General features: G+C 42.8%; 1 protein-coding gene across 3 annotated transcripts in view; it reads left to right on the top strand.

The window, feature by feature from the left end:
• The window catches only part of RASA3 (RAS p21 protein activator 3), a 269,176-nt gene that overhangs the window by 142,823 nt on the left and 104,496 nt on the right, over positions 1 to 21,857 (top strand). For 2 of the 3 annotated variants that reach the window (XM_049856231.1, XM_049856230.1), the window contains exon 3: positions 2,627 to 2,730. The exons of the other annotated variant lie outside the window; for it this stretch is intronic. In XM_049856231.1, coding sequence (XP_049712188.1) covers positions 2,627 to 2,730 — 104 coding nt within the window. The remainder of the gene's footprint in view (positions 1 to 2,626; positions 2,731 to 21,857) is intronic. 3 annotated transcript variants of the gene reach the window in all.

Below are 21,857 nucleotides of genomic sequence, written 5' to 3'. Positions count from 1 at the left end.
GGACACCTTCATTTCACCGTGTCTGGTAGAGAGTAGGCTCTTGGGAGGTGTTTATCGCTAAAATGAGTGAATGGCCGACTACCCTGACACCTCTTGATGTATCTTCCTGAGACTGCTGATCCTTGTACCCATCTCATCCCTTGCCACGTCACATTCTGCTGGGAGGCCTAGAATTTCCCTTACCATGCATAAAACCAAACCAAACCCATTGCCATTCAGTCAATTTGGACTCAGAGCAACCTTGTTGGACCGGAGTAGATCTACTGCATAGGGTTTCAAAGGTTTCTAGCTGCCAACCTTTTGGTTATTCACCGAGCTCTTAACCACCGAGCTGCCAGGGGTCCCCACAGCTCACCTCACCTTATTGGGTTCCAGGTTTCAGGTTTGTTCTATTCGCTCCATCCTTCTCTTGTTAATTGGGTCACACTGAGCTGACCCTGAGCTACAAAATGAGTCAGTGGGTTATGCCTCTGTTTCTGTAGCTGAGTGATTTTGACTTCAGCTACAGTGTTTGACTGACATACTGCGTGTCTGTGTTTTAGGAGAAAGTCTCTATTCTGGTGATTTCATCATGGGAAACAACATGGGTGATACAAGATCAAGTGATAGGGCATCGTGCCACCAAGATACTGTATTTTATTGAATCTATGACATTGTCAGTTATCAGATGTACCATAATTTTATGCGCTACTAAGAAAATGCAATGCTAATTATTTTGTGAAATAATTTTCTTACATTGATTTCAAGATCTATTTTGATTTCAATACCCAAAGCCACTGCTGTTGAGCCGATTCTGACTCGTGGTGACCCCATATGTTACAGAATAAAACTGCTCCATAGGATTTTCTTGGCTGTAATCTTTACAAAAGCAGATTGTCAGGCATTTCTTTTGTGGCATCACTGGGTGGGTTCAAACTGCCAACCTTTAGGCTAGTCCAAGCCACATTTGTTGACGCTGAGTCAATTCTGACTCACAGAGACTGTGTTGGACAGAGTAGAACTGCCCCAGAGGGTTTCCAAGGACCGGCTGGTGGATTTGAACTGTGGACCTTTCAGTTAGCAGCCATAGCTCTTAACCACTGTGCCACCAGGGTTCAGGCACAAACCATTTGTGTCACTATGGACCTTATTTTGATTTCAGCGGCTCTAAACTGTGAAGGATAAAAGGGTACATCTCAGAGTTGATAAAATATAGTCCTAGAATTCTCTTAGTTGGAAACTGATCCTCCTCCTCTCCCTCCCTCTGTCCCTCCTTTCTTTTCTGTTGTCGTCTTTTCCCTTCACAATAAACCTTCACTGTGAGACACGCATAGCTGTTTATTACCTTTCTCTTCATATTTGTTTAGAAATATACATTCTTCTTTCTTTCTGTTGCCTTCTGACAAAATGTAGCATACTGTTTTTGTTCATACCTAATTTACATGTTCCCATTCTAAACCTTAGCATGAACGTGCATGAAAATTGATCATATCACATTTGAAGGTTAATTCCTAGTGTGTGTATGCACTGAAGCACTTGCCGAATTTCCCCAGTAGTTCAGGTAGGTCCATGCTGTGCAGTTTTGTGTGTGTGTGTTTGTCCTGGCTCTAATGAACCACCTTTCCTAACCCCAGCTTTGGGCCTGACCAGAACGATGGGGAGGTTTGTTTAATGATAAAGCCCACTGGCTCTCTGCCCCTTAATTAGAATTAGCAATTTATTTTTGAGTTTCCATCTGTGGTGCTTGCCGCATCTGTCAGGGTGATTCATGCGTGGGCTGAACTAGGCGGTGGGATCTGTGAAGGGGGCGATCAGCTGTGGCAGAGGGAGAGCGGCGCCATGGCTGCCCAGTCGGGAGTCCACACTGAATCATGGGAAAAAGAGGATCAGTTTCTAGGCGGATGCCATGAAACTGGGATGCTGTGTCTTACTTCTGAGGTAAAGTGAGTGCTGCCACCCCTACTCAAAAACAGTCACCTGTAAAACATTATGGCAGTCCTTTAGTATTTGTGGAGCCCTGGTGGTGCAGCGGTGAAGAGCTCAGCTGCTAACCAAAAAGTCGGCAATTCGAATCCACCAGCTGCTGCTTGGAAACCCTATGGGGCAGGTCTTTTGTGTCACTATGAGTCGGAATCGACTCGACAACGTGTTTGGGTTTTTGGTTTAGTGTTTGTGTTAAACTTGAATGCATGCAATAGAAATAGTTTTGTTAATTGTCGCAGTCTTTGTCAAGCTTTCCGATTTTCCCGAACTGTCAGCTAAATCAAGTCTAGTAATACAAACATGCTCATTCGTTTACTATACATGCTTTTGGGATGAATACTGGGGAGATAATCTCTGAAGATCTTTTAAAGTCTGTTTACTATTTCGTTTATTCTACCCCAATTATGAAACTGCAGTTCCATGTCCCACAAGTGAAACATGGTATGAAGTATTTTTATGGTGCACTGAAAAATAAAATTGCATATACTTGAAAAGCAGTGCTTAGAGCCTTCAAGACAGACCATGAAAACCTCCGGGGCTAAGAACTCAGGCACTAAGGACAGGTTCTCCACAGATTAATTAGCAACGCTGGCCTGCTCAGTAGGAAGTACAGATAACCCCGTGGCGTGTATTCTAATGATGCTCATTTTGTTTATTTGTCCAGCCCCTTTTATGGAGAAGACTTTTACTGTGAAATTCCTCGGAGTTTTCGCCACCTGTCATTTTACATTTTTGATAGAGACGTTTTCCGGAGGGATTCCATCATCGGTAGGTATTTATATGGATTTTTTTTTTTTTTCCCATCGTCTGAGCAGAGGCACTTGGAGTCTTATTCTGGCATGGCAGAAGTGGGATAGCCTCTTCTAAACATGCCCATCCTGTCCTGAACTAGAACCGAATGTATAGTTAGCGTGTTTGAAGACAGTTGGATATACATTTAAAAAGTGAAATTGTGGTATATCCTTGAGACTGTACTGAGGTGAATGTGCAGTCCTTTGGGGAGGCTGGGGTTATTCCTTGTTATGGAAACAGCCCTTTAAATTATAATTTCTCTGGACTCTCCGTGGTCTTGGGCTGTGGGTCTCCTGTGTCTTTGCCATTCTAGGCTTGGATGGGGCCATGCCAGTGTTCATGCTGTAGTCTGACTCCAAAGCCTCGCATGGGCAAGAGCAGCTTTTCCCCAAAACATCAGTGCTTTGTGGAGCTTTAAACCATGAGTTCACCTTACATTATTGTTGTTAGCTGCTGTCCAGTGGAGTTGGCTACCGACCCATGGCAGCTCCATATACAATGCAACAAAACACCTCCCGGTCCTGTGCTATCCCCATGAACAGTTGCAGATCAGACCATTGTGATCCATAGGGTTTTCAATGGCTGATTTTTAGAAGTAGATCACCAGGCCTTTCTTCCTGATCTGTCTTAGTCTGGAAGCTCTGCTGAAATCTGCTCGGCATCATAGCAACACACAGCCTCCACTGACAGATGGGTGATGGTTGCACATGAGGTGTGTTGGCTGGGAATCGAATTCAGGTCTCCAGCACAGAAGGTGAGAGTTCTACCACTGAACCATCACTGCACCCATTCACGTTACGTTAGGGAGACCAAAATATAGTTGGGAGCCTGTGCTTCAAGGCAAGTGTGTATGCATCTTTCAAACCAGTCCCCAAATGATCCCTAATGGCTCCTCTCCAGGAGTCCGTCTGGAATGGAGATATTTGAGAGATTTTTATAGTTGTCCTTTCTCCTCACAAGCTCCAGACTGTTGCCCATTCCTGATTCCTGTTACCCTTCAACAGTGTCAGACAAATGAAGGGTCACCCAGGGAAAGACAGTGTGTAGTTGTTACGAAGAGAGCCTTTGGGGCCAGGCACATCTGCACTGGAATTCTAGCTGAGCCACTTATTAGATACTTGGCCTTAGGCAGGGCACTTACTTCTCTGAGCCTGCAGTTTCCCTCTATTTTAAAAAGAGGGTTGCAATGCATTGATAATTACCCATGATTTGAATGCAAAAGTTGAAAACAAAGAAGTATTGGTTGTTGGGAAATATGGCCTTGAAGATAGAAAGAACACCAGAAATCTTGTGCTAGAATTTTGCAAGATCAATGAATTCTTCATTGTGAATACCTTTTTTCCACAACCTAAGTGGTGACTATACACATGGACCTTGCCAGATGGAATAACAGGGATCAAATCAACTACATCTGTGGAAAGAGAAGATGGAGAAGTTCAATATCGTCAGTCAGAACAAGGCCAGGGGCCAACTGCAGAACAGACCATCAATTGTTCATATGCAAGCTCAAGTTGAAGCCGAAGAAAATTAAAAACAAGTCCACCAGAGCCAAAGTACCACCTTGAGTATATCCTACCTGAATTTAGAGAGCATCTCAAGAATAGATTTGATGCATTGAACATTAATGACTGAAGACCAGAGGAGTTGTGGGAATGACATCAAGGACATCATACATGAAGAAAGCAAAAAGAAGCAAAAGGAAGACAAGAAAGAAAGAAAAGACCAAAACGGATGCCAGAAGAGACTCTGAACCTTGCTCTTGAATGTCGAGTAGCTAAAGCGAATGGAAGAAACGATGAAGTAAAAGAGCTGAATAGGAGATTTCCAAGGGTGCTTGAGAAGGCAAAGTAAAGTATTATAATGATACTTGCAAAAAGCTGGAGTTAGAAAACCAAAAGGGAAGAACATGCTCAGCATTTCTCAAGATGAAAGAACTGAAGGAAAAATTCAAACCTCAAGTTACAAGATAGAAGAATTCTATGGACAAAATACTGAATGATGCAGGATGCAGCAAAAGAAGATGGAAGGAATACACAGAGTCACTGTACCAAAAACAGTTGGTCAGTGTGCAGCCATTTCAGGAGGTAGCATATGATCAAGAACCTATGGTACTGAAGGAAGAAGTCCAAGCTGCGCTGAAGGCAGTGACAAAAAACAGGACTCCAGAAATTGACAGAATACCAATTGAGATGTTTCAACAAACAGTTGCAACACTAGAAGAACTCACTCATCTCTACCAAGAAATTTGGAAGACAACTACCTGGCCAACTAATAGGAAGAGATCCATATTTGTGTCCATTCCAAAGAAAAGTGATCCAACAGAATGTAGAAATTATCGAATACCGTTAATATCACACACAAGTAAAATTTTGCTGAATATAATTCAAAAACCGTTGCAGAAGAGGATGTAAAACAAGGGACGTCATTGCTGATGTCAGATGAATCTTGGCTGAAAGCAGAGAATACCAGGAAGATGTTTACCTGTGTTTTATTGTCTTTGCAAAGACATTGGCTGTGTGGATCATAACAGATTATGGAAAATATTGCAGAGGATGGGAATTCCAGAACACTTAATTGTGCTCGTGAGGAACCTGTACATGGATCAGGAAGCAATCGTTCCAACAGAACAAAGGGATACTGCGTGGTTTAAAGTTAGGAAAGGTGTGTGTCAGGGTTGTATCCTTTCACCATACTTATTCTGTGTGCTGAGCAAATAATTCGAGAAGCTGGACTATATGAAGAAGAACAGGACATCAGGATTGGAGGAAGATTCATTAGCAACCTGCGATATGCAGATGACACAGCCTTGATTGCTGAAAGTGAAGAGAATTTGAAGCAGTTACTGATGAAAATCAGACAACAGCCTTTGGTATGGATTATACCTCAACATAAAGAAAACAAAAATCCTCACAACTAGACCAATAAGCAACATCATGATAAATGGAGAAAGTATTGAAGTTGTCAAGGATTTCATTTTACTTGGATCCACCATCAATGCTCGTGGAAGCAGCAGTCAGGAAATCAAATGACGTATTGCATTGGGCAAATCTGCTACAAAAACCTCTTCAAAGTGTTAAAAAGCAAAGATCTCATTCTGGGAACTAAGATACACCTAACCTAAGCCATGGTATTTTCAATTGCTTCATATGCATGGGAAAACTGGACAGTGAATAAGGAAGACTGAGGAAGAATTCATGCACTTGAATTATGATGTTGGTGAAGAATAGTGAATATATAGTGGACTGCCAGAAGACTGAACAGATCTGTCTTGGAAGAAATACAGCCAGAGTGCTCCTTGGAAGTAAGGATGGCGAGACTTTATCTCACGTACTTTGGACATGTTATCAGGAGGGACCGGTCCCTGGGGAAGGACATCATCCTTGGTAAAGTAGAGGGTCAGCGAAAAAGAGAAAGACCCTCAATGAGATGGATTAATACAGTGGCTGCGACAATCATTGTGAGGATGACACAGGACTGGGCAGTATTTTGTTCTGTTGTACATGGGGTCACTATGACTTGGAAATGACTGGAAGGATAATGACAACTCAGTGATGGCCTCCAATTTAGCAAAGAGCAAGAAAAAAACACTAAACCTGCCATCACTAACAGTCACCAACCACTTCTGTGTTAACCCTGGTGAGAGAGAGAGGCAAGACTGTTAATATTCTTCAGCTCCAAAGAAGCCATGTTTATTTATAGCCTGTTGAGATGGTGAACATGTAATGAAAGAGTAGTGGTTATAGATTCCCAAATGAATGAAATTTCTTTATCCAGACCATTTGTCTGAGAAACCCTGGAGCAGATGCTTGTCATAAGCAGAGGGGGCAGGTGATTGTGTGTGAAAATTCCATGTCTGTTACAGTAGAGACACCAGACAGCAATTTATTTATTTTCAAATAAATGCCATCTAAAATGCATTTGTGCATTTATTATCGTTGTTGTTAGTTGCCTTTGAGTCGCTTCTGATTCACGGTGACCCCACGTGTGCAGAGTAGAACTGCTCCATACAGTTTTGAAGGCTGTGACCTTTCTGAAGTTGACCTCCAGGCCTGTCTTCCTAGGCACCTCTGGGTGGACTCCATCAGCCAACCTTTCGGCCAGTAGTTGAGCACTTAACTGTTGGCAACACCAAGAGCCCATCTGTGCTTTGTTGGAGAGTCATTCTTCAGAGCTTGGATTATTCCATTTTATGAGATTTTGCTGTGGTTTTTCTCTATAGTCTGCTGTCATAAGAATGCATGGGGTATAAACTTCCATGGGCAGAGAAAGGTTTGTGCCCTAGGCTGGCACTCTCCTGGTACACATTTGCTCATGGGCTGAGCTGCCCATCAGGTTTTAAGTCCAGCTGTGGTGTGAGGATGCCGGAGTGGCTCGGTCCAGCTTGGTGCATCCTCTACAGGCCAGGCCAGACCAGGTCTAAGGCACTTGTTAACAGGAGCAGCCTCAGAAAACTCTGGGAAGTGGGTCACCTTGTGCTCAATAGCTCCCACCTATCTCTGCCCCTTTTTCTCACTTCTCACCAGCGTCTGGGCTACTCCATATATTCTCTTTCATGCTACAGCTCCCAATGTTAGTGATATTAGTGTTTGTTAATTATTTGTATTGTGATTTACAGTTGGTGCAGGTGTAATTATTGACTAAATGTATTCTCACAGTTCCGACATTCATTCCTTCCTTACTCATTGCCGTATGCCGGCCGCACCGTTTTAGGCAGTGCGAGTCCAGCAATAAGCAAAATAGATAAGAGTCTTGCCGTCCTGAAGCACAGGAAACTATATTTTAGAGGGGTTGTAGAACTTGCCTTTCATTGCACAGCTGAGGGCTGACGATGAGGTTGGGGCCACAACCCAGCCGCTCTTGTTCCAAATTCCCTGCCCTTTCACTGCAGTAGGGAGGGATGCTCCTTCAGGGGCGTTGGTTTGTAGAAAGGAACTCCAGCTGAGTGTGAAGCCCAGCCCAGGTGGTGAATTTGGCCACCCTGAGACTTCAGTAGGAGAGGGATTTAACAACCGAGAGCCCTTACCCCTGCTGCCTGCACTCCTCGCCCTGAGTTACACACTGGTGTGTTTACTTAAGTGGCAGTGGTTCTCAGGTGCTGTCGAATTGATCCCAACTTACAGCGACCCCATCCACGGGACAGTGTGGAGCTCTGCCATAGGGTTTTCTGACTGTAATCTTTATAGAAGCAGATCACCAGGTCTTTGTCCCAAGGAGCCACTGAGTGGGTTCACACCGCCAACCTTTTGGCTGTCAGCCGAGCGCTTAACTGTTGAGCCACCAGAGCTCCATAAGTTGGTTAGGTACTGCCTCAGGAAGCCAAAAGTTGTATCATTTCTCTCTACTGCCATGACTGAGGCATCCGTTGTAAGCAGTGAATTAACCGGGGGCTCTGTGTGAGAAAGGCTGCCAGACAGTTTAGTGACACCCTAGAAGTGAGAATAAGTGAAATTAATTTTAATCAGAACACACGAATCCTTTTGAGGAAAACATTCGAAGGCCAAACTAAAAAAGAAAAAGGATCTCCAATTAACCTTGCAGAAACAAACCCTATGTTTGTTTTCTGCTTTCCCACCAGGCATACCAAAAAAAAAAAAAAAGAAATGTTTAAAAATAAATTCCAGGCTGCATCACTGAGCTCTTGTGAATTCAAAATGCCTGGTATAACAAACAGTGTAAATTACGCCTTTTCCCCCTGGAATAGACTCCATTGGTGTGATTGGAGCGGAATTTGATGGAGAAGCAGAAAATGAATAGAGCCAATATACACTGTAAATCAGCTCATTCTGAAGCGAGAGGCCGGGGTTTTTCAGTGGACCTTTTGTCGTTGAAGTTTCTTGAGGTTGCTGGCGTGTATTTTAAACTGTGAGTTGCGCCTTTCTGACTATGTAGTCCGATGGCTTTGCTGCATCCATGGCCTGTGGAACAGATTGCTGCCGTTTCAGCAGCTGTCAATTGCTCAGCTAACACCTCCTGGTTCCTGGCAAAGCATTTCATCTGTCCTTGAGGAGCTACATCCAGCAATATGTGGAGGGTATTTCCTAGAATGTATGAAAGGGAAAACAATTCCCTGATTTCAGAGCACTGCTTCAGTAATGTTTTAATTTGTAAAATATTTCGAAAGCATGGTTCTGGGAAGCTTTCGAGCTTCCTAGTTTGACTGACTTGGGATAAGAGGGGCAACCCATTTCCTAAAAATATCTACTGGCTGCTACTGGGATACTCAGAACATCTTACACCACGCAGGGCCAATTTTAGATCAAGGACTTTCCCTTAAGGCTTTTCTACCCTGTGATCTCCTGGGGTTTCTTAACCAAACTCAAAGGGTTCATGAGTGTTCATCTGTCCCAGAAAAAAAACCCTGTTCATGTTCACTCTGGTAATGAAGGTGGAAATGGAGAGGCCAAACATGGTAACAACGATGGTTATTTTAATGTAAGCATTAAGATTATGTCTGTTTTGTAGCACCGAACATTCCTGGGAGAAGAAAAGAATTTTGGAGGCTCAGCCCCTGAGTATTGATAATTTGTATCTCAAGTCTGTTTGAATCATGCAGACTTCATCTCACTGGTTTGTCTACCTGTCTTTTCTCTACTTTCTGGCCAACGGATCACTCTTCAAGCCTTCCAACCTACCCTCTACTTTACCCCTCCAGAGTAGTTATTCTTGATAAGGTCACCGATATTGCCAAACCAAGGGATATATCAGTCCAGATCTTAACGGACCTCCCAGCAGTGTTCAGTGAGTTGACCATTCCCTTTCCATTGAAGCTCTTTCTCCCTCAGTTTTCTTGACAATACATTCCCTTGGTTTTACTCTTTGGCTGTTCCTCTACAGTCCCTTTACCTCTGAACCTATCCATCCAGCTTCCAATTCAACATCTCCCCTTGATTGTCTCACAGACATCTCAGATACATTATGCTCACCACTGAACCCATGATCATCTTCAAGGGTTCTTTGTCTCTGAGTAAACCTAGCCACCTCTTCTTTCCTAGCCCCTCACAGAAGACTCATCAAGACCTCAGTCCTGTCATAAATACCTCTAGAATTCCCCATTTCTCTCCATCTCTCTTGCTGCTACTCTAAGCCGCCATCATTTCTTGCTTGGACTAAAGTTTACTATAGCTTCCTAAGCTCTCTCTTTAGATCCATTCATTCTCACCCTCCATTCCAGAGTTCCCTTTTCTAAGTGCAAGCTATCGTTTCCTCTCCCTAGTTTAAAACTCATCAATAGTGTCTGGTCACACCTAGGATAAAGTTCAAAATGCTTAACAGGGCTCTACATAATCAGGGTCCAGAAAATATTCCATTGTTATCTTTCTTCAACATCTGTCATGTTGCTTTAAGCACAGTAGGTATTTAGTAAACATTTGTTGAAAAAATGAATGACATTTGAAAAGACCTCTAAACATTATATTTGTCCCATTTTAAAAATTCAAGATGTTTTATAGTCTTCAGTCTCAAGAAACTCTTCTTTAGGGCTACTGTATTTCCATTTTATAGTCTAGATTTATTTAAAAAAAAAAAGTGCTAAGTTTGAGGTCTATCCTGAAGTACAACGCTGTCAGTGATAGGATAATATCCATACACCTACAAGGAAAACCAGTTAATACGATTATTATTCAAATTTAAGCACCAACCACTAGGGCCAAAGATGAAGAAACAGAAGATTTTTATCAGCTGCTGCAGTCTGAAATTGATCGAACATGCAATCAAGATGCATTGATAATTACTGGCGATTGGAATGCAAAAGTTGGAAACGAAGAAGGATCAGTAGTTGGAAAACATGGCCTTGGTGATAGAAACAATGCTGGAGATCGAATGATAGAATTTTGCAAGACCAGTGACTTCTTCATCGCAAATACCTTCTTTCACCAACATAAACGGTGACTATACACATGGACCTCGCCAGATGGAACACACAGAAACCAAACTGACTACATCTGTGGAAAGAGACGATGGAAAAGCTCAATATCATCAGTCAGCACAAGGCCAGGGGCCGACTGTGGAACAGACCATCAATTGCTCATATGCAAGTTCAAGCTGAAACTGAAGAAAATCAGAGCAAATCCACAAGAGCCAAAATATGACCTTGAGCATATCCCACCTGAATTTAGAGACCATCTCAAGGATAGATTTGATGCATTGAACACTAGTGACTGAAGACCAGATGAGATGTGGAATGACATCAAGGACATCATCCATGAAGAAAGCAAGAGGTCACTGAAAAGACAGGAAAGAAAGAAAAGACCAAGATGGATGTCAGAGAAGACTCTGAAACTTGTTCTTGAGCATCAAGCAGCTAAAGCAAAAGGAAGAATTGATGAAGTAAAAGAACTGAATAGAAGATTTCAAAGGGCCTCTCGAGAAGACAAAGTAAAGTATTATAATGACATGTGCAAAGAGCTGGAGATGGAAAACCAAAAGGGAAGAACACGCTCGGCGTTTCTCAGGCTGAAAGAACTGAAGAAAAAAATCAAGCCTCAAGTTGCAGTAGTGAAGGATTCCATGGGGAAAATATTAAACGATGCAGGAAGCATCAAAAGAAGATGGAAGGAATACACAGGGTCATTATACCAAAAAGAATTAGTCGATATTCAACCATTTCAAGAGGTGGCATATGATCAGGAACTTATGGTACTGAAGGAAGAAGTCCAAGCTGCTGTGAAGGCATTGGCGAAAAACAGGGTTCCAGGAGTTGAAGGAATATCAATTGAGATGTTTCAACAAACAGATGCAGTGCTGGAGATGCTCACTCATCTATGCCAAGAAATATGGAAGACAGCTTCCTGGCGAACTGACTGGAAGAGATCTATATTTATGCCTATTCCCAAGAAAGGTGATCCAAACGAATGTGGAAATTATAGAACAATATCATTAATATCACACGCAAGCAAAATTTTGCTGAAGATCATTCAAAAACGGCTGTAGCAGTATATCGACAGGGAACTGGCAGAAATTCAGGCCGGTTTCAGAAGAGGACGTGGAACCAGGGATATCATTGCTGATGTCAGATGGATCCTGGCTGAAAGCAGAGAATACCAGAAGGATGTTTACCTGTGTTTTATTGACTATGCAAAAGCATTCGTCTGTGTGGATCATAACAAACTGTGGATAACACTGTGAAGAATGGGAATTCCAGAACACTTAATTGTGCTCATGAGGAACCTTTACATAGATCAAGAGGCAGTTGTTTGGACCGAACAAGGGGATACTGATTGGTTTAAAGTCAGGAAGGGTGTGCGTCGGGGTTGTATTCTTTCACCATACCTATTCAATCTGTATGCTGAGCAAATAATACGAGAAGCTGGACTATATGAAGAAGAATGGGGCATCAGGATTGGAGGAAGACTCATTAACAACCTGCATTATGCAGATGACACAACCTTGCTTGCTGAAAGTGAAGAGGACTTGAACCACTTACTAATGAAGATCAAAGACCACAGCCTTCAGTATGGATTGCACCTCACCATAAAGAAAACAAAAATCCTCACAACTGGACCAATGAGCAACATCATGATGAACTTAGAAAAGATTGAAGTTGTCAAGGATTTTATTTTACTTGGATGCACAATCAACACCCATGGAAGCAGCAGTCAAGAAATCAAAAGACGCATTGCATTGGGCAAATCTGCTGCAAAGGACCTCTTCAAAGTGCTGAAGAGCAAAGATGTCACCCTGAAGACTAAGGTGTGCATGACCCAAGCCATGGTATTTTTAATCACATCATATGCATGTGAAAGCTGGACAATGAATAAAGAAGACCAAAGAAGAGTTGATGCCTTTGAATTGTGTTGGCGAAGAATATTGAATATACCGTGGACTGCCAAAAGAACAAACAAATCTGTCTTGGAAGAAGTGTGGCCAGAATGCTCCTTAGAGGCAAGGATGGCGAGACTGCGTCTTACATACTTTGGACATGTTGTCAGGAGGGGTCAGTCCCTGCAGAAGGACATCATGCTTGGTAGAGTACAGGGTCAGTGGAAGAGAGGAAAACCCTCAATGAGGTGGATTGACACAGTGGCTGCAACCATGAGCTGAAGCATAATAACGATTGTAAGGATGGCATAGATCGGGCAGTGTTTCATTCTGTTGTGCAGGGGATCACTATGAGTCGGAACCGACTTGATGTCACCTAACAACAACAACAACAAAGTTTGAGGTCACGTTGCCTGAACTGACCTGGAGAAGGAATTCTGTACTCCCCAGTGTGGCATTCAAGACCTTTTATAATCTGACCCCAAGCTAGTTTTCTGGGATTAACTTCTCAACTTCTACTCTGGCCTTTCTATGTGCCACAACATAAACACACTCATATGTACATGCACACACACACACACACACACACACACGCCTACGTAGGCATCCTTCATTCCCTGCCCCTCCTGTATGCTCTACCTTTGGGGCACTCTTGTGTTAACACTAGAAGGCCTTTTTAATGTGTCTTGGTTTTATGAAATCTGATTCATCCTTCAATGATTAGATCAAATGCTCTCTGTCCTGCAATACCATGATTCTCCTTTGCATGTGGGGTATACATTAAAAATTCAGGCACCCACATCACCATCCATGCCTGTGGACCCAGATTTTCTGGGGGTTGGGTCTGGGAATCTATAGTTTTATCACGTTCCTAAGGTGATTTTTGGGGCCCTGGTGGTGCAGTGGTTAAGCATTTGGCTGCCAACCAAAAGGCCAGCAATTCGAACCCACCAGCTGCTCCTTGGAAACCCCATGGCGCAGTTCTGCTCAGTTCTATAGGGTGGTTCTGAGTCAGAATCAACTTGATGGCGATGGGTTCAGATGATTATTATACTAAGAAGGAAGCTAACGTTTACTGAATACTTATTGATATGTCAGGCACTGTCCTGGGTGTTTTCATGTGCACAAAATTAGGACATTTAACCTTCGTATTAATTTCAGGAAGTAGGCATCACCATCATTTCCTTTATGAAGAAGAAACTGAAGCTCAGATTGGTTAAGAAACTTGCCTAAAGATGCACAGATGATGAGTGGTGAGTCAAGGAGTCAATCATTTCATGGAGTATTAGGAGAAAAATAGGTATAAGTATTAGTTGAGAAATAGAAAAAGAAATGTGTGTCTCATATTTTCTTTGCTTGTTACATGAAATCATTTCCCTAAAAAAGGAACCTCGAGTAGGTGCTCCCTCCCATTGTCCCCTGTGACTCATTTGCTTTCACTCGGAATTACATTTTCATCTCCTGCCTATGCGCGTGATAGATGGCTTTACAAAATTTCCGTCTAAACATTTCATATTTTAATTAAACATTTAGATTTATGCTTTCTCTGGGATTTTTGGCACCAACTGTCTGCTTTGCGAGTATGAAAGCAATCCTAAACCTGAGTAACTCTGCTTCACTAGATGAGGGGGTGAAGAAATAATTGTCCACAAAATTACCACATCAGCTGTGTCTACAGCAGGAATGGCAGGCGTAGAGGCACTTTCAGAATCCTGTAGGGGCAGTCAGTTCACCTCTCTCAGCTGCTGTGCTCACTGTCATCATTGCTGGGTGGTCTGAGAAAACGAAAATCATATCCTTTTTGTGCTATCATTGTGTTCCTTATCGAGTAGCGGAGGGGAATTGGCCCTAGAATCCCCTCCTTACTTGCTTCCACCCTCCCTCTCTCCCTTTCACCTAACCTCCTTCCCTCCCTCCCTCCCTCCAACCTTCCCTCCCTTGGTCCCCTTTTTTCCCCTCCCTCCCCCTCTTCCCTTGTTCGCTTCCTTCTTTCCCTTCTAATCTGATACTTTTCTGTCATTTCCTTTTCCTCTCCTTCACGCAGTTATCCTCAGTAGGATCTTGGTACACATGTGAGTTGCTCAAGCTGTCCACACATGTGGCTTATTTCCTATCCCGGTCATCTCCCTTAGCAGCATCACAACCCTCTTACTCAATCTATTGAAGTTGGGTGAATAAGGCTTCCAAGGCAATACAGATACGGGGTTTACAAAAAGAAAAAAAGGGGCGGGGGGCAGTGAGGAACCTTTATACAGTATAGGAAAGTGTAGTAGAGTGTATTGATTCTTGTTTTATTCTGGCTAGGATGGTTTTTCCTTTTTTTTTTTTTTTTTGGTTTAGTTAATAAGGAAAAATAATATAACTTAATTTTTGGGTTAGGACTTCAGCGAATTTATTAGTAGAATTTTGTTGCTTGCTAAAAATGTTTTTGATGGCTGTAGATATTGATTCGTGTTTGATCTGAAGAAATTAAACATAATCATGGCAATGATTCAGCAAGCTGTACTTTCTTTCATTTTGCCATTTCCTCTGTCTTTCATACTCTCACTCAAAGAAGGGCAAGTGCTGCCTGTTTATTCTGGCACAACTGAGCCCGAATTCATGTTGTAGGAAAGGAGGAGAAATTTAAATAGAAGTCTTTGACACTTATTTCTCTTATTTACATATTTAATGAATACTTATACAGTATTTACTATGTGGAAGGTGTTGCTACAGGCACTTTACAAATATTGGCTCTTTGATTTTCAAAACAACTCTGTGAGGTCAGTACGATTAATATTCCCGTTTTTCAGATGAGGACACTGGAGTGAGCCAGCTTGACGTTTGTACCTAAGCAATCATGTTCTAAGATTTATGTTATTGTGTTTTCGTACCTAATGTTAAGAGTATGCTCTATCACCTTTATTTAGAAGCAGTAATGGATTGAATGTGAGGCTGGGGGAAAAGGAGAAGCCCAGGATGACTCCTGAGTTACTCATATGCATTACTACGTGGATGAGCGATGGTTCATAGACAGCGGGTGGAAAATGGTAGATGGTAGACAATGATTGGTAGATGAGGAATGGTGGTGGTGGAAGAGGAATGGTGGATAATGGATGGGGGATGATGGTGGTGGAGGATGTTGATTGGTCAATGATGGGTGGTGGGTGGAGAATAGGGTCACTATGGGTCAAAATTGCTCAACAGCGACAGCTTTGGTTTATTTGTTTTTAGACAGGGGAATGGTGGTAGTGGAAGGAGAATGGTGGATCATGGGTAGGGGAGGATGGTGGATGGGAAATGATGGATGATGGGCGGGAAGGATGGTGATTGGTAGATGATGGGTGATAAATGAGAAATAGTGGTGGTGGAAGGAGAATGATGGATGATGGACGATGGACTGTTAGGGTGGTAGCAGTGGATGAGGGCTGGTGGATGGTGGGTGGTAAATGAGCAATGGTGGTGGTGGAAGGAGAATGATGGACGATGGATTGTTAGGATGGTGGCAGTGGATGAGGGCTGGTGGATGGTGGGTGGTAAATGATGGGTGAAAGGTAGGCAGTGATGGATGTTGGTGGTGAAGAATGATGGATAGCAGATGGAGAGTGGTGGATCATGGACGGGGGATGATGGAGAGTGGGACATGGTTGATGGTATCATTTCCTGGGATGAAGAACTCATGAGAAGGAGCAGATTTGAAGAAACAGAGCTGAGCTACTTGCTTCACTAAGTTGTAAGTCCCAATAGAGGTAATTGACAAACATTTATCAATCGCTTCCCTCCTCTCTCTCTTTGGAGAGTGTATGGAGTCCCTGGGTGGGCCCTTGGGTGCTTCAAATGGTTAATGTGCTTGGATGTTAACTGAAAGGTTGGGGGCTTGAGTCCACTTGCAGACACCTCAGAAGGTAAGTCTGGCAATCTACTTTTGAAAAATCAGCCAGTGAAAACCCTATGGAGCACGGTTTTACTCAGACACACCTAGGGTTGCCCTGAGTCAGAGCTGACTTGACAGTGACTGGTTTATTACTTTCCTGTTGCTGCCGCAACAAGTTATCACAAATTTAGTGGCTTAAAACAATAGAAATGTATTATCTTACAGTCTGGAGGTCAGAAGTCCAAAATGGTTTCACTGGGCTGAAACCAACTGTCAGCAAGGCTGTGTTCCCTCTGGAGGGTCTAGAGGAGACTCTAGTTTCTTGCTTTTTTTTTTTTTTTTCCAACTTCTAGAGCTGCATTCCTTGCATTTCTTGGCTCATGGCCCTTTCCTCCATCTCCAAAGCCGGCAGTGTAGTACCTTCAGATCTCTGTCTGCTGTTGTCAGACCTTGTCTTCTTCCTTCTGTAGGTAATCTCCTTCTGCCTTCCTCTTATAAGGACCCTTGTAGTTACCTTTCGGGCCCACCCCTGTCAGTCCTTGTCTTCTTCCTTCTGTAGTTAATCTCCTTCTGCCTTCCTCTTATAAGGACCCTTGTAGTTACCTTTCGGGCCCACCCCACAAATCCAGGATAATCTCCTGTCTCAAGAAAGATCCATAACTTAATTGCTTCTGCAAAGTCCCTTTTGCCATGTAAAGTCACATTCACAGGTCCCATGAATTAGGGTCTGGATATCTTTGGGGGTGATTACTCAGCCTACCATAGAGAGATTGGCTCTCAATGATCATTTGTGGCAACTGCTACAATTTAAGTAGAAATAACCAAAGTTTATTCAGGAAATACATGGGCATGGATCACATAGGAACTCAGGTAATTAACACTTGACTTCATTTTAAGACTGAACTGTGATAGAGAACTTTCAAAGCAGAATCCTTAAATCTGAAATGAAACTTGATGAAGAAAGTTTTACAAGTTTAGAGCTGTGGCAGAGGGTACGTAGAGTGCTTTAAGATCTCACTAATAGCCATACCCAATGTATCTTGGGAGCCCTGCTGGCACAGTGGTTAAGAGCTCAGTTGCTAACCAAAAGGTAGACAGTTCGAATCCACAAGCTGCTCCTTGGAAGCCCTATGAGGCAGCTCTACTCTGTCCTGTAGGGTCACTATGAGTTGGAATTGACGGCAACAGGCTTGGTTTTGGGTTTGAAAGTATCTTGTTAGGGGGAATGGTTCTGAAAGTCAAATTTGATCACTGCACTCTCCTAATGATATTCTGCATGGGCTCCACTTTGCTCTCAGAATGAAAACCAAACCCTTAGATTGGCATTCAAGCCCTTCATGATCGGCCCTTGCAAAGGTTTACTTCTTCATCTCTTGACACACCCCCCTTCTCTTCTTCGTCTCGCCCCAGACAGTGGGCTCCAGTTCTACTAAATACCTTGCAGTCTCTCAAGGGGCTATGCTCCCTCATGCTTCCTGGCCTTTGCATATGTGGCATCCTCTGTCTGGGACGCCCACCTTCAGGGGTCTTCTCCTCCATTCCCTACCACCTGTTGTCCTCATGGATTCTTGTTTGGTTGGTTTGCTGAAGGAGGCAACATCTCTGCTTTACATCGGCCTGATTGAGCTGCTATCCTCAGTGTGCTTAACCTTCTGTGGCATTTCTTTTGCTTACTGTAACTGTGTGGTCACTAGATGGCATTTCTCATGGTCTGTAAACTTCTTGAGGGCAGGGCCTGAGTATATCTCACTCATTGGTGTATTCCCACCACCACTAGGAGCTCAAAGATTTGTTCAAGGAAGAAAGGAAGGAAGCACAAGAAAGGGGAGAAGAGTGCAACTGTAGAATGTTAAGCCATTTGGTTAGAGGTTGATATTCTCCTCAACAAAATTCTGCCCGTATTGGACAAACCGAATTTGATAGGTGAAACTAAACAAGGACATACAGTATTAATATCAGTCAATGTAATTGGCTTAGATTCTACTAAAATTAAGAGAAATTTGATTAATACATGGAGGTGTATGAGGATTTTTTTTTTTGAGTGGTAACCCTCAGGAAAAAGAAATTAAAAAGAATTTTTTTGGGGGGGGGTACATGATTTAATCAGAGAACCCGATCAAGTTAGTTCTGGCATTATTTCCCCTCAAAATAATCAAATAAGGTGTTTTTTAATCATTCTGTTCATGATATCTTCTATTTTTAAAAAATAACCAACAAAATCACAGTTTAGTGATTCTTGGTGGCTTTAAAATTATGGTGTGTCAGTGTGCAGTTTGACCGAGATTTTCACCATCATTTTTACAGCCATAAAAATAAGTGGCTGGCTGGGTCTCTGGTAATAATTTAAAGTTATGACTAGTAATTATGTTGTTACCAAGAATGAGAGACCAAGTACTAGGGTATAAATTTGTGTCAGGGAAATAAGAATAGTGTTGCTGGTGTCTTTGCCGTCTTCCTTTTTAACCCTTTTTACTCATGGTTTCATCCATAGCTGATCTAATAGCACTGTATACCCTCAGGAACTTTACAGTTATCTTCAGAATTTCTTTGATGTGACAACACACGCCCTTCGTTAGACATTCAAGTCAAGGAATGAGAGGTGTATCCATCATGGTTGCAGCAGGAAGCAGATGGCACATTCAAACAGGGTAATCAGAGAGAGTTTAATAAAGGGACCATTGACAAGGGCGTGTGTGCAGGGTGAAGGGAGACCAAGAAATGGTGCAGCACCCAGGGCTGGCAGCACAAGGGAGCCATTACTACCCTGAAGCCTGAGGGGTCAGGAGGAAGGAGTAGCTACCGAAACCCAATAAAAGCAGCAGTAGCTGTAGGAGAGGTTACATGGCTACCTGATAGAGGGATGCAGTAATCTGGTCAAGTAAGAGTTGGAAGAATACATATCCTGGCCTCACTCTCCTTCCACCCTCAAATCTACCACCAGTGTCTCCCATTGTCTGAATTCAACTGAAAGCCAGAGCACAAGGGAGCTGTTGATGTAGAACATATGGGTCAGCCTCCCAGGACAGAGAGCTGGGTGGAAGAATAAAAAGTAGACTTGGAGGGGCAAACGGAAAATATCCAGCATAAGAGGGTACTAGATAGAAAGTGGTCATCCATCTTGCCATTGTCCTTTGGTTTGCAGTCATACATTTAATGGAACCATAGACTCTTAGAGCTAGAGAGAACCGTCAGTGAATCGAAGGTTTTCAACCAATTAATCCTGGACATGTAGGATGAGTCAAAGTAGCAGTGGGCCCAGGAGCTGGTTACAGTATTTCCAAAAGCACAGGGGAAACATTTCTTACCTGTTCTAAGGTACCTGGACAGACTAAGACAAATTTTCTTCCCTTTTGGAGAGAGCTGCCTCAATGCAGAATGGTCAATCTCATGCTGGTCAGGAACTCTGTTTACCATTTATAGCTTTGATGGATAAAAATGAGGAAAATTAATGTCTACTAGATGCTATTTGTAAGTAAAATTATATTAAGTGGTCCCTGTGCCAAGGAGCCTGGTGGTGCAGTGGTTAAGTGCTTGGATCCTCACCAAAAGGTCAGTGGCTCAAACCCACCAGCTGCTCTGCAGGAGAAAGATGTGGCAGTCAGCTTCCATAAGAATCTACAGCCTTGGAAGCCCTATGAGGCAGTTCTACCCTGTCCTGTAGGGTTGCTATGAGTCAGAATCGACTGGATGGCAGTGGGTTTGGTTTTGGGTTGGTCCCCGTGCTGCTTGTTTTTCTCTGAGAAATACTCCTCACCTCCCCCTGCTCTGCTCTGTGTCACAGGGCTCTGACCCCTGCAGACCACGTTTCCCAGGCTCCCTTGCTGCCTGGTGTCCTGTCTGATTTGGCCAATGGGAGGTACTGCTGGGAGATTAGAGGAGGGAAGAGAGAAGCCTGGGCATTTCTTCTCTTTTTCCTGTCTCTGCAGCCATTGTGTCTCCATTGTGATTGTCGTTCCTGCCAGGAGGCCCCTTCCTCTAAGTCTCCATCTTCCTCTGGGGGACCCTGGCTCTGGTAACACTACCTCCTTTAGTCCCTTCAGGACTGGGAGAGGTTTTCCTGCATGTTATTCTTGGGGAAGAGGGGACTTGTTATGAAATGAAGCATTTATTCCTTTTATAAGCCAGGTTTATTGAGGCATAATTTACATACAATAAAATTCACCTTTTTTGGGGGAGCGGGGATGAGTTTCAACCATTATGTATAGTTGTGTAAAACCTATTGCCATCGAGTCGATTCTGACTCAGGGACCCTATAGCACAGAGTAGAACTGCTCCATAGGGTTTCCAAGGTGGTAATCTTTACAGAGGAAACCCTGGTGGCGTAGTGGTTAAGTGCTGCGGCTGCTAACCATAGAGGTTGGCAGTTTGAATCCGCCAGGCACTCCTTGGAACTATGGGGCAGTTCTCCTCTGTCCTATAGGGTCGCTATGAGTCGGAATTAACGGCAGTGGGTAATCTTTACAGAAGCAGATTGCTACATCTTTCTCCCTCACGGTGGCTGTTGAGTTTGAACTGCTGAACTTTTGGTTAGCAGTTGTGTAAAGACCACCATAATTAAGATACATTTCCATCACTCCAAAAAGTTCCCTTGTGCCTGTTTAGAGTTGCTCCCTTCCCCCCATCCCCAGCCCCTGATCTGATATCCATTCTTATAGTTTTGCCTTCTTTAGGTTGTGTATAAATTATCGCATATGGTATGCAGTCTTCAGTGGCTGGCTTCTTTCACTAAGCATAATGCTTTTGAGACACATCCATGTTGTTCAACATATCAATAGTTTGTTCCTTTATTGCTGAATAATATTCTATTGTATAGATGTACCACAACTCATTTATCCATCCATCAGTTGGTGAATATTTGGGGTTGTTTCCAGTTTTTAGTGCTTAAGAACAAAGCCTATAGAATCCTTCACCATTGCAACTTGAGACTTGAATTTTTTCTTCAGTTCTTTTAACTTGAGAAGTGCTAAGCATGTTCTTTCCCTTTTGATTTTCTAACTCTAGCTCTTTGCACATATCATTATAATACTTTACCTTGTCTTCTCTAGCCACCTTTTGAAATCTTTTGTTCAGCTCTTTTACTTCATCATTTCTTCCATTTGCTTTAGCTACTTGGTGTCTTTCCTTATGCCAGTACCACCCTGTCCTGATACTGTAGTTTCAAAATCAGTTTTAAACCAGTAGTGTAAGACCACCAACTTTGTTCTTCTTTTCCAGACTCGTTTTGGCTATTCTAAGTCCTTTGAATTGTCATAGTCATTTTCAAATCAGTTTCCACAAAAAGCCCACAGGAATTTTGATTGGAATGGTATTGAGTTTGTGGAATAATTTGTGGAGAATTAAATCTTAACAGGATTGAATCTTCTGACATTGTGGTTGATCAGTGTCTAGGACAAATGTGAGCATAGGTTATCTCTCCAGATACTTAGGTCTTCTGTAATTTATCTCCTCACTGTTTTGGAATGTGTCTTCAGGATACACATCTTGCATGTGTTTT

This window comes from Elephas maximus, chromosome 17, assembly GCF_024166365.1.
Source record: "Elephas maximus indicus isolate mEleMax1 chromosome 17, mEleMax1 primary haplotype, whole genome shotgun sequence".
NCBI lineage: Eukaryota > Metazoa > Chordata > Mammalia > Proboscidea > Elephantidae > Elephas > Elephas maximus.
This window is presented reverse-complemented; position numbering and strand designations above follow the sequence as displayed.